Source organism: Chenopodium quinoa, unplaced genomic scaffold (genome assembly GCF_001683475.1).
Source record: "Chenopodium quinoa cultivar QQ74 unplaced genomic scaffold, ASM168347v1, whole genome shotgun sequence".
NCBI classification, from domain to species: domain Eukaryota; kingdom Viridiplantae; phylum Streptophyta; class Magnoliopsida; order Caryophyllales; family Amaranthaceae; genus Chenopodium; species Chenopodium quinoa.
The window spans coordinates 2,020,162-2,033,844 of NW_018743697.1; the positions used below are offsets into that span (position 1 = coordinate 2,020,162).

The 13,683-nt window shown below is 34.1% G+C and overlaps 1 protein-coding gene across 1 annotated transcript; it reads left to right on the plus strand.

Moving 5' to 3' along the window:
* Window positions 1-1,145: 1,145 nt before the first annotated feature.
* LOC110684150 (putative respiratory burst oxidase homolog protein H) lies at window positions 1,146-6,031 on the plus strand. The gene is made up of 14 exons (XM_021860561.1): window positions 1,146-2,039; window positions 2,236-2,398; window positions 2,505-2,553; window positions 2,654-2,767; window positions 2,882-3,688; window positions 3,792-3,887; window positions 3,965-4,080; window positions 4,175-4,277; window positions 4,407-4,498; window positions 4,694-4,850; window positions 4,948-5,064; window positions 5,181-5,309; window positions 5,398-5,476; window positions 5,668-6,031. The coding sequence occupies exons 1-14, from the start codon at window positions 1,628-1,630 to the stop codon at window positions 5,775-5,777; spliced, it is 2,544 nt and encodes an 847-aa protein (XP_021716253.1). The 5' UTR covers window positions 1,146-1,627; the 3' UTR covers window positions 5,778-6,031.
* Window positions 6,032-13,683: the final 7,652 nt, after the last annotated feature.

Sequence of the window (13,683 nt, forward strand, 5' to 3'; positions counted from 1 at the left end):
ACGAGTAACAACAAGCTTAAAAAAAAGACTTTCTAGATCACAAACCAAGAGGACAATGTACAATCTAAAAATTAATATAAAATTACAGAAAACATTAAAAAAATAAGAAGTAGAAGATGAAAACAAGAAAAATTTAGTGGAGAACCTCAATTAGAGAACGTGCCTACAACTCACCATTATTATGAGTACCAACCCATTAATTTGTTTGAATTAAGTTGATTGTTAGACCACATACTAATTAATTCTGAAACTTCTGCTTTCTTTCCATTATTATTTTCTGTGATTTTTTGTTTGTATCTTCCAATTTTTAACTCCCACAATTTCATGAAATAACATTTTAATTTACTAAGAGAAATTTGACATTTGCTCTAGTCGGTTATTTTTTTATACATAGCTAGATCATGTGTGTATCAAATTAATTCATTTTTAATCATGACAAATTTCGGCTAATTATCATCTAATTATTGTCTTGGACTAACTTATTCATTCGTTTTTTTAACTTTGATGGTTGTTGTATCTTGGTGAACTAATTTTATTTGATTAGCTTGATTTAAAATGCTCATTATCTATCACTTTATACAATTACTAGCTAAATGATTTAAAATTAGTTGTCAAATTGGCTTTGTCCATCATTGATTCAAATATACAATCAATCTAAGACTTGTTTTTGGACGGACCATGATGTATTATTAGAAGGTAAAATTATAAAAGTTGTAAAGCTTCTGTGTGATTTATACATAAATATAGTTTTTAAATTAGTTGTCAAATTGGCTTTGTCCATCATTGATTCAAATATCCTCATACCCATACTACAATCAATCTAAGACTTGTTTTTGGACGGACCATGATGTATTATTAGAAGGTAAAATTATAAAAGTTGTAAAGCTTCTGTGTGATTTATACATAAATATAGTTTTGCTATGAAAATTTGTTTCCTCTATTACCAAACATTATTTCACTTGTCATATTTAACTATTTTAAAATAGTTACATTACTTTCTTTCGGAGTATTCGGCAATATACTATTAACTTTTATTCATCGTACTATTATTATTTCTTTTCCCTAATAAACCTATATATATTTCACTTTTATATTATCATATAATATATCTTACATAAAAGTGATGCAATTATTTAAAAACGATGTACCTTTAAACTATGAAGGGAGAAAAGCGTAAAAGTGCCACGACTAGAAAAAACCTACTCCGTACCATGTTTCATGGGATCTAAATTCAAAACCACAACGTGATGCGTCAATAGCCTCTTGCATGAACAAGAAAGTAACAAGAGAGAGTGGACTTCAGATGAACAAACAAAAATGTTGCACCACTTTATATTATAAATCTATAATTAGATAATCAAACTAACTGTTTTAACTGTACCACTTGTATGTCATCGGCCTCTCTCATTGACCTCCCCCCATTTCTTTCTCTCTCCAAAATTGTTCATACAATTAATCAAATATAAATAAATTTATTCATTGAAAAAAAAAACCCAAAAATCAGAAACCCAAAACCCTTTTAAAAGATCTCTGTCCCCTTTAAATTTCCCTCCTCCTGAATTAATATTTTCATTGGGGAATTTCATCAAACAGGAGGAGGGCATTGCTGGGTTTTTTCGATTTTCAGATGACCAACAATAATCACAAAGAAGGTGATTCCACAAAATGGATTCTTGATAGCGTTGAAATTGATCAAATTACAGATACACCCAGAAATGAAAGCAGCAGTAGTAGCAGTAATTTTAATAATAACAATAACAACAACAATGCTCTGAAAAGTCCAAGAGGAGTGAATTTTAGTAGGATTGGTAGCAATGCCAGGAAAAGATTTGGGATACTTGGAAATGGGAATGCCAATAATGCAGCTCAACCTAAGATGGGTAGAATGCGATCAACTGCTGCTAGAGGGTTGCAGAGTTTAAGGTTTCTCGACGGTGCCACCGGAAAAGATGGTGATGCTTGGAAGCCTGTTGAGAAGAGATTTAAGACAAATGCTGTTAATGGAAGAGTTCCCAGGGATAAATTCAGTGCTGTCATTGGTAAATGTTGCTGATTTTTTGAATTTTTATGTTTTTTGGGTGTTTGACTTTGTGTTTTTGTGTGTGTGTTTGTTTATGAAATGCTGTGATTATGATTGAGTTGAATTGAATTTGTTATTGTTTTTGTATGTTTGGATTGTGAATGATTTGTTTTGAGTTGATTTTGTTTGATTTTTGTTTTTTGGGGGGAAAAAAGGAATGGGAAATTCAAAAGAATTTGCAGGGGAATTGTATGATACATTAGCTAGGAGAAGGAATTTGGATGCAACAAATGGAATTACAATTGATGAAATGAGAATGTTTTGGGAAGATATGACTAGTCAAGATATTGATGCTCGTTTGCAGATCTTCTTTGACATGTAAGCTGATCATTAATGTGTTTGATCTTCTCTGTTTTTCTCTGTTTTGCCCTGTTTTTGCTTCCTAGAATAAAGGTCAAATCTTGATGGATTTTGGTGTTTGTAGGTGTGACAAGAATGGGGATGGGAAACTATCCGAAGACGAGGTTCGCGAGGTAATTAAGTTTGATGGTTCTCTAAAGGTTTTTGATGATGAAGTTAGATGTGCTACATATATGCTTAGAATTGACTTGAAGAATTTCCTTTTTGCATTAGGTTTTAGTGTTAAGTGCCTCAGCTAATCAGCTAAATAAACTCAAGTCACAAGCAGGAAATTACGCGGCTTTGATCATGGAAGAATTAGATCCGGATCACCAAGGATTTATAGAGGTTAGTAATCCTTGAATATCATATCAGAAGAAGAATTATTTGCTGCCCATTTATGTCACCTCATTGCTTTATGTTTTTTTAAGCTTCTAATGCTGAGCTATTGTTAATATACAGTTGTGGCAACTTGAAACTTTGCTAAGAGGAATGGTGACTTCTACCGATGAAGGGACTAAGTTTAAGAGGAGCCAAACCCTAACAAAAACCATGATCCCCAAAATGTTCAGGAATCCAATATCAAAAACTGTGAATAGCACAAAAGAATTTATCTTGGATAATGGGAAGAGAATTTGGGCAGTTGGGCTATGGCTGACCATAAATGCATGCCTCTTCTATTATAAGTTCAATTATTATGAGAAGCATGCCGCCTTTCCAGTCATGGGTTATTGTGTCTGTGTTGCAAAGGGTGCTGCTGAGACTCTCAAATTCAATATGGCTCTCATCTTGCTTCCTGTTTGTAGAAGAACACTTACCCGGTTAAGGTCAACATTTCTTAGTAGAATATTTCCTTTTGATGATAATATAAATTTTCACAAGATGGTAGCTGCTGGGATTACAATTGGGACTTTTTTGCATGTTTTGATGCACTTGAGTTGTGATTTTCCAAGGCTCATTTTGTGTCCGAAAAACAAATTTATGATGTGGCTCGGTCCAAACTTTAACTTCAAGCAGCCAAATTTTCTTGATCTGGTAAGTAGTATACCAGGGATGACTGGTATCATCATGATCCTACTTATGGCTTTTGCCTTCACACTAGCAACACACTCTTTTAGAAGGAATGTTATCAAGTTGCCGTGGCCATTCCTTCATTTGGCTGGGTTCAATGCCTTCTGGTATGCACATCATCTGCTGTTTGTTGTGTATATTCTCTTGATTGTTCACGGGTATTTCCTGTTTCTCACCAAGGAGTGGTTCAATAAAACGGTATGCATTTATAATTATTTTGTGTATCTATCATCAGATGCATAATCCTTTCATCAATTTTATATACACTGATCATTTTATTTTCTTCTGAAAATCATTGCAGACATGGATGTATCTTCTGTTCCCAGTTCTGCTCTATGCTAGTGAGAGAACATTGACATCCATCCATGACCACAATCATCATGTTAACATCCTAAAGGTCTTGAAACAACTGTCTTTTATATTTCAGCTGAAACTAGGGAAACTTTGGTTTAGTCTTACCATTACAGTTTGCAGGCTGTCGTATATGAAGGAAATGTCCTGGCATTATATATGAGCAAACCACCTAATTTTAAGTACAAGAGTGGGATGTACTTGTTCGTCAAGTGTCCAGATATCTCAAGCTTTGAATGGTAACTAACAATCTGCTACTTAGCATCAATATTATGAAAAGATTCTTAAAAAGGTGGTTTTAACTCTATTTATTGATCTTCATGTTTCTAACAGGCATCCCTTCTCTATTACTTCTGCACCTGGTGATGCCTATCTGAGTGTACATATTAGAGCCTTGGGAGACTGGACTAATGCACTTAGGGATAGATTTGCAAAGGTAACATCCATTTCTTGCACCTGTATCCATTGGTTTGGTAGAATCGAGTTCAAGTGGTATGTTTGGTTGGGTGGAATGTGTGAATTTCATCTGGTATCTTACATTCAATGCCATTGCAATGAAATGCAGACCTGTGAACCTCCAGCAAGCCGTCCTGCAAAGGGAAGGCTCATGAGAATGGAAACCAAACAAATGAATGATTTCGATATACAACCACCAAGGTGAGAGAGCATAGCCTTCAGAATCATAATTTGATATATTTCTGCATGACACTTTTCATTGCATCTGCAAATTGTCAATAAACTTGGATAGTAAAGCATCTCAGGGTCGTACAGGAGATCATCTCATTCTGAAATCAATCCAAGGTCAAAGAAGAAAAAACAAATTCTGACTTTAATGTTCCTGTTCTATTGCAGCTTTCCACATATAATCATCAAAGGTCCATATGGAGCTCCAGCGCAGAATTACAAAAAGTATGACATTCTTTTGCTCATTGGACTTGGTATTGGAGCAACTCCCTTCATCAGCATCCTCAAGGATCTCTTAAATAACTTAAAAGAAAGCAGTTCAGAGGTACCATACCTGATTAAGCTGCACAACATCAATTCTTTGCACATTATTGAGAGATCTTCTAAAATCTGTTTGATTTGGTATTTTGAAACAAATGCAGGATATAGAAAGCAAAAAGGGGCCTCAAAGAGCGTATTTCTATTGGTCTACAAGAGAACAAGCCTCCTTTGATTGGTTCAAGGGGGTCATGGATGATATTGCAGAATATGATACTGATGTGAGTATTATTAGACCATGAAACCGTATTCATTACCTGTTCACATGTATATATTATATAAGAGTATTGACTAATTAACCAAATCTCTTGCATTTACTGTGAATTATGATTTACAGAATGTGATAGAAATGCATAACTACTTGACTAGTGTGTATGAAGAAGGTGATGCTAGATCAGCACTTATTCAAATGGTGCAGTCATTGCAGCATGCTAAGAATGGAGTAGATGTGGTGTCTGAAAGCCGGGTAAATATAACTTCTGTCATCAATACAGATTGATTTTCTTATTATTGATTACTCTGCAGCTGCAGCCTCTAACATGAAATATGCACAGATAAGAACACATTTTGCAAGACCTAACTGGAGGAAGGTGTTTACACAACTAGCTGCCTCACACGAATCACAGAGAATAGGTAAAAAAAAAAAAAAAAAAAAAGAGCTCAGCATCTGAAAAAATAGAATTCTTTTTAAGACCTGTAAAATATTATAAGATTTCAGAAGTTTATTGTATGATGTATAGTAAGTTGTATAATGAACACATATAGTAAGCATTGATTTTATTGTGCTGGAATACTAATGCTGAAATTTGTTGATTATGCTGCAGGTGTTTTCTATTGTGGAAGCCCGAATTTGACAAAACTGCTGAGGCAACTGTGCCAAGAATTCAGCCTTAGCAGTACCACCCGCTTCCATTTCCACAAAGAGAACTTTTAGGTGTAGCATAGATTTTGCGTGGTAAATTAAATCCAGTCTTGTAGATTATATTTTATCTTATGTTAGAATGAGTTTTGGCCCGTTTTCTTTTCTTTTCTTTCCCAATCTTTGCTTATACACATACTTGTATTTACTAACAAGAGTAACAAAAACCAAGCTTTAATTTGTTTTGTTCGGGATAGCAGGTAGATCTTGATACTAACAATATGAGCTATGCTTGATTGTTACAATATTTAAGGCCTCATCGGTTAAGGGTTTATATCCGCTCTTGCCTCAAATAAAATTAACTAACCTATGTTAGAACAATTTGGAGGATTAAAACAAGAGGGAATGAATATTTCTTATAGACACGTAGCTTAATGTTGCTTTTTTTATAATTTATTATTGCATCTCTACGTAACAAAAGAGTAAACAAGATAAAACTATTGAGACAAGAGACCAACTAATTTAGGTCGTTCAACTAAATCAATCGACGAGAAGTTTGCGAATATGTATTGTGTGTCTAACCAAGAGAAAAGTTCTAGAATCAATTCTTTCAAACAAGCAAGCAAATGACTTTTCCATCATCATCATCCTCCATTCACATTAAGAAATCATCTCTGTTTATAAAGAATAATATAAACATGTTTCCCATCAAAAGGCATGTCTTTTAAATCCAATTTAAACCGTGTCGATTAACTACAAAACTCCAAATAACATAAATGTATGATATAAGCATATTTATTACAATATGATGTAAATTCTTACTTACTAAAGTGGTTTAAATAATTGAATTAACAAAGATATGAATTGAATTAACATGCCGATACAATGTATGTAACAATGAATTGTTTCCTATCAAAAAATGTAACAATAAATTGGATGAATTACTAGTAATAATTACAACAAATCTACAACTCTTCTTACTAATTATAACATAATACTAACAATATGTAGTACAAAGTATTTCCTAAAAGAATGTGTTCAAAAAAAAAAAAAAAAAGTATTTCCTAAAAGAATAGTGACAATTTCCTTTTATTTTAACTCATCCACTCATTATACATATAAAATGTCTGTCTTGGGCAATCAAAGGTATGATCAATAACCACTTCTTGAACATTCATTACATGCGCTACCTCTTGACGCAACGCATCTCGTCCTACCCAACTATAATTTACTCTTAGATCAACGATTCTACGAGCCGTCTCTAAAGTATTGAACTCTAATTGACGTGCATGCGTACACAAAGAAAAATACAATTAGAGCTGTCAAAAGTTGACCCAACCCGAAATACCGACTCAAACCCGATTATTAACCGACCCATTTGAACCCGAAAAAATGATGACCCAAACCCGACCTGAAACCAACCCTAGACTCGAGTATGTGAGACCCGTACCCGAACATGAACTGACCTGGAGATGACTCGACTCGAATGTAACCCGTAAATTATTGACCTGAATCGAAATTGACCCAAACCCGTTTTAATAAACCCGTCAAAACCCGAATTTAACCCGACTTGCTACTAACCTATCCTGAATTCAACTCGACCCGTTCCTAACCCGACCCGAATTAACCCAACCTGTTACAAACCTGACTCGAAATCAACCAGACTTGTTATTGACCTGACCCAAATTCAACCCGACTTGTTATTGACCCGACCCGAATTTTACCAGACCTATTACTAACCCGATCTAAAAATTCAACCCGATCAGTTACTAACCCGACTCGAAATCAACACGACTTGTTATTGACCCGAACCTAAATTCAACCCAAATTGTTCTTGACCCGATTTCAAATCACCTTAAATGCAATATAGACCACCTTATTATTGTTGATCAAAGCATTTTGTCTAGGGAGACCAGGTCGGTCCAGGCCAGCAAAAGAAAGAAGCATCATCCTCAAATTTAAGAGTTAAATATAGTATATATTTGTTGTATGGTCAAAGGAGATAATTATCTTCCTAAGTTATAGACTATAGTTATCTAGTTTATTGCCATATATTATTATAGTCAAAGGAAATAATTAGCTTGATAAAAATGATAATTATCTATATATTGTTAGTTAAACCCGAATATGACCTCACTTTGAAATGACCCGACCTGATTGTAACTTGCAAATTATTGACTTTAATATAACCCGACTTGAATCCGAGAATGACCCGAATTGAAAATGACCCAACCTGATTATAACCCGCAAATTATTGACTTGAACCGAACCCGACTTGAAACCGTGAATGACCCGACTTGAAACCGTGAATGACCCGACTTGAAAATGACCCGACCTGATTATAACCCGCAAATTATTGACTTGAACTGAACCCGACTCAAACCCGACTTGATTATAACCCGCAAATTATTGACTTGAACCGAACCCGAGAATTACCTTAACCCGTGAAAAATCGAATTAAAATCGACCTATTGTTCAACCGACCTGAATGTAACCCGACCTGTTATTATAACCCGATAAGAAGTATGACCCGACTAAAGCATGACCCAACCCAAATCTAACCCGCATAGCATATGGAATTAATCCGAATTGACCCGACCCGAGTTGACCCAACCCACTCTTACCGACACTAACCCACCCCTTTACCCGAATTGACACATGTACCCGAAACCTCCAAAATTTCTAAAAAAACGTGGATATTAGTCTTCAATTTTGGAATTTTTTGAATTTTTTTCACCAGGAAATAAAAATTGCTGAAATGTTTACCATGGTCCCTAATACCCTCCGGGAGTCCAATTGGCTGGGTTGAACAATCCAATTTGCCTTTAAACGACCAATTTAACGTTGTACAACTTGCACTGATTTCATTAACACAAGCCTACCACGAACATTTATGACAACATATAATGATCATATATGGTTCTAAACGGCATTATATGACCCCGAGATGTATCTCCTAAAATCTCAATGTTATTCGACACCGCACCCCAAGACATTCGAAATTTTTCAAAAAGCGTGGATAATTAGCCTTCAATTTTGGAATTTTTTGACTTTTTTTCGCCCGGATATAAAAATTGCCGAAATGTTTACCATGGTCTCTAATACCCTCCGGGAGTCCAATTGGATGGGTGGAACCATCTAATTTGCCTTTAAACGATCAATTTACCGGTTTACAACTTGCACCGATTTCATTAATTCAAGCCTACCACGAGCATTTATGACAACAAATAATGATCATTTATGGTTCCAAACGACATTGTATGACCCCGATATGTATCCCTAAGAATTTCAAGACTTTTCGGGAGCTGGACCCGAAACCTCCAAAATTTCTAAAAAAGCATTGATATTAGTCTTCAATTTTGGAAATTTTGACTTTTTTTCGTCCAAAAATAAAAATTGCCGAAATGTTTACTATGGTCTCTAATATCCTCCTGGAGTCCAATTGGATTGGTGGAACCATCCAATTTGCCTTTAAACGTTCAATTTATCGGTTTACAATTTGCACGGATTTCATTGACTCAATCATACTACGAACATTTATGACAACATACACTACAAAAATAAAATCTTTTTAGCAACTAAGTTTGGCAACAGATTTTTAAAATGTTTCTAAATAGCAACGAATATAAATTTTTTCATTGCCTAATTAAAAGCGACATTTTATGCTTTAGTTTTTAATAAACAATGGCTACATATTTTTGATTTGTTGCTTTTTAAAACAAATTGTCTTACTAGTTGTTACTAGACGGCATCATATTTTTCTCTTGTTGCTAAATAGTAACAAACTATGACAACAAATATTTTATTTATATTGATTTAGAAACAAACAAATACAATGAATTTTTGAATTGTTTCCATTATAAACAAGTCTTGTAAATTATTGTTGCTAATTGATAACGCATTATTTTGTTTGTTGCCATTTGAAACGAGTTGTGTTACATATTGTTGTTAATTTATATGTAAGCCACTTTTTGCTGTAATGTATAAAATTATTTATTGCTAAAATGACATCAAATAGAGACGGATTTCAATTTCGTCTCTAATTTAGAGACGGATTTTTTATTTTGTCCCTAATTTGGAGACAAATTTTTCAATTTCATCTCTAATATTTTGTTCACTTATTATAAATTATATGCATAGAAGTATACAAATAGTACTTGGTATAGTTGGTAAGAGATTCACCATTTGACTTTGAGGTCGCAAGTTCGACTCCTACCAAATGCGATTCTTGAGACTGGGGATTCAAAGAGCCTTACGTGCAAAGTCGAGCCGAGTTGACCTAACCTTAGTGAGATTTCAGATTGGTAAAGGCCGAGATCGGGTTGAACCAAATTGCTAATAGGGATTGGGTTTTTGTCTCGTAGTGTTGATAGCAACCAATATTAATGATTTGTAGCTATTTTTATGAACCAACTTTAATAATTTGTTGCTATTTTTAGGAACCAACATTAATAATTTGTTGCTATTTTAGGAACTAACATTAATTATTTGTTGCTAATTTTAACAACAACCAATGGTAATCTGTTGCCAAAGTTGGCAACGAATGCACCAAAAACAACAACAATCATGGAAACTATATTTAAATGATGCAATATTGCAACAAAATTGCTTTGCAACTAGTTTCCAAAATCCCATGGCAACAAGCCTTTTAGCAACAACAAATTTTTGTTTCCAACCCGTTGCTAAATAGAGTTGGCAACGGATTTTTGGTGAATAGCAACAAATTTTAGTTGATGCTATATTGATTTTTTTTGTAGTGATGTAATGATCATATATGGTTCCAAACGGCGTTATATGAACCCGAGATATATCCCCTATAATTTAAAGGTTTTTCGACACCGGTCCCCGAAACCTCCAAAATTTTTCAAAAAGCGTGGATATTTATACTTCAATTTTAGAATTTTTTTACTTTTTTTTTCGCCCGGAAATAAAAATTGACGAAATGTTTACCATGGTCCCTTATACCCTTCGAGAGTCCAATTGGGTGGGTGGAACTATCCAATTTGCCTTTAAATGACCAATTTACCGGTTAACAACTTGCATCGATTTCATTAGCTTAAGCCTACCACAAACACTTATGACAACACATAATGATCATATATATATGATTCCAAACGGTATTATATGACCCTGAGATATATCCCCCAGAATTTCAAGACTTTTCGACACCGGGCCCCGAAACCTCAAAAATTTCTCAAAAAGTGTTGATATTAGCCTTCAAGTTTGGAAATTTTTGACTTGTTTTCGCCCGGAAATAAAAATTCCCGAAATGTTTACCATGATCCCTAATACCGTCCGGAGTCCCATTAGGTGGGTGTAACCATCCAATTTGCCTTTAAACGGCCAATTTACCGGTTTACAACTTGCACCAATTTCATTAACTCAAGCCTACCACAAACATTTATTACAACAAATAATGATCATACATGGTTCCAGACGATATTATATGACCCCAAAATGTATCCCCTATAATTTCAAGACTTTTCGACAACGGGCTCCGAAACCTCCAAAATTTCTCAAAAAGCGTGGATATTAGTCTTCAATTTTGGGATTTTTTTACTTTTTTTTCATCAGGAAATAAAAGTTGCCAAAATGTTTACTGTGGTCCCTAATATTCTCCAGGAGTCCAATTAGGTTGGTGGAACCATCCAATTTGCCTATAAACGTTCAATTTATCGGTTTACAATTTGCACGGATTTCATTAACTCAAGCATACAACGAACAATTATGACAACATATAATGATCATATACGGTCCTAAACGACATTATATGACCCCGAGATGTAACCCCTAAAATATCAAGACTTTTTCTACACTGAGCCCCGAAACCTCCAAAATTTTTCAAATAACGTGGATATTAGTCCAATTGGGTGTTGAATCATCCAATTTGCTGTTCAACAACCAATTTACCGTTTTACAACTTGCACCGATTTCATTAATTCAAGCCTACCACGAACATTTATGACAACAACTAATGATCATATATGGTTCCAAATGACATTATATGACCCCGAGATGTATCCCATATAATTTTAAGACTTTTCGACACCGGGCCCCGAAACCTTCAAAATTTCTCAAAATGCGTGGATATTAACCTTCAATTTTGGGATTTTTTTTAATCTTTTTTAGCCTGGAAATAAAAATTGCCTAAATATTTACCTTGGTCCTTAATAACCTACGGGAGTCCAATTAGGTGTGTAGAACCATCCAATTTGCTGTTAAACGACCAATTTACCGATTTACATCTTGCACCGATTTATCGGTTTACAACGGTCAATTTAATTAACTTGCACCGAATCCGACTTGAATCGAAATTGACCCTAACACGTTTTAACCCGTCAAAACCCGAATTTAACTCGACTTGTTACGAACTTGACCTGAATTCAGCCCGACCTGTTCCTAACCTGACCTGAATTTAACCTAACCTGTTACAAACCCGACCCGAAATCAACCCGACTTTTTATTGACCTGACCCAGATTCAACCCGACTTGTTATTGTCCCGATACGAATTTTAGCAGACCTATTACTTACCCGATCCAAAATTCAACCCGATCTGTTACTAATCCGACTCGAAATTAACACGTCTAGCTTGTTATTGACTCGACCTAAATTCAACCCAAATTGTTCCCGACCCGATTTCAAATCACCTTAATGCAATTTAGACCAACTTATTATTGTTGATTAAAGCATTTTGTCTAGGGAGACCAAGTCGGTCCATGCTTGCAAAAGAAAGGAGCATCATCCTCAAATTTAAGTGTTAAATATAGTATATATTTGTTGTATGGTCAAAGGATATAATTATCTTCCTAAATTATAGAATATAGTTCCCTAGTATATTGTCACATATATTATAGTCAAAGAAAATAATTAGCTTGATAAAAATAATAATTATCTAATTGTAGTTAGTTAAACTCGAATATGACCCCACTTGGAAATGACCTGACCTGATTATAACCTGGAAATTATTGACTTGAACATAACTCGACTTGAATTCGAGAATGACCCGACTTGAAAATGACCCGATTTGAAAATGACCCAACTTGATTATAACCCGCAAATTATTGACTTGAACTAAACCCGACTTAAACTCGAGAATGACTCGACTTGAAAATGACCCTACCTGATTATAATCCGCAAATTATTGACTTGACTTGAACCGAACCTCTTTCTCATAAAAAAAAATGCAAAAACTTTTTGTAAGAAATTAAACAATTTAGCTCGCTCTATTTACCAATGTTGACCAGCCTATTCCGGTATTGACTTGGGTTATTCGGGGAAAGAGAGGTAATAGGGTGGAAATAGTAACAAATAAGGTCACATGATTTGCACACCCCAAATCAATGCTGCAAATAGGTTGGTCAACGTTGGAATGTGGAGTTAGGTTGTCTCTTACAAAAAAAAATTACATTAAGGTTTTAGTTTGTAAAAAAAAAATAAAAGGTTTTTTTTTATTTTTTTATTTTTTGTGACAAAAAAGTTGCTTTAAAAGACTTTTTTGGGCAAAATTTATATCAAAAAAATTATTACATATTAAATAAGGAGAAAGTGTTTTTTTTACAATGGGAAAAAAATGTTTCAATCCTAAATAATAATAGTATAATAAAGTATTAAAAGGATTTTTTTCTTTTATTTTACCACCCAAAAATAACCCATTTTTAAAAATTAGAATTTTTTTAGAAAATAACTCCACAAAAAACACAAAATTTTGATTATACCACCACAAATTTTCAAAGTTTTACTATAAGACCACTTAAAAAAATTAAAATTTTCATATCAGAAGTCTAGAATTAATGGGCACTTAAAAAAAACAGAGGGAGTATGATCATTGATGAAATTTTTTTGTCTTTGTTTTATATTTGGTTCTTTGATCATAAGGACTGTACTAATAATTGTGCTACAACTCTTATTGTCTTTACAAACATCTAAGATAAAATGTAAGTACAAGGATCAATTGATTAATCTTAACGATAAATTTTGTGT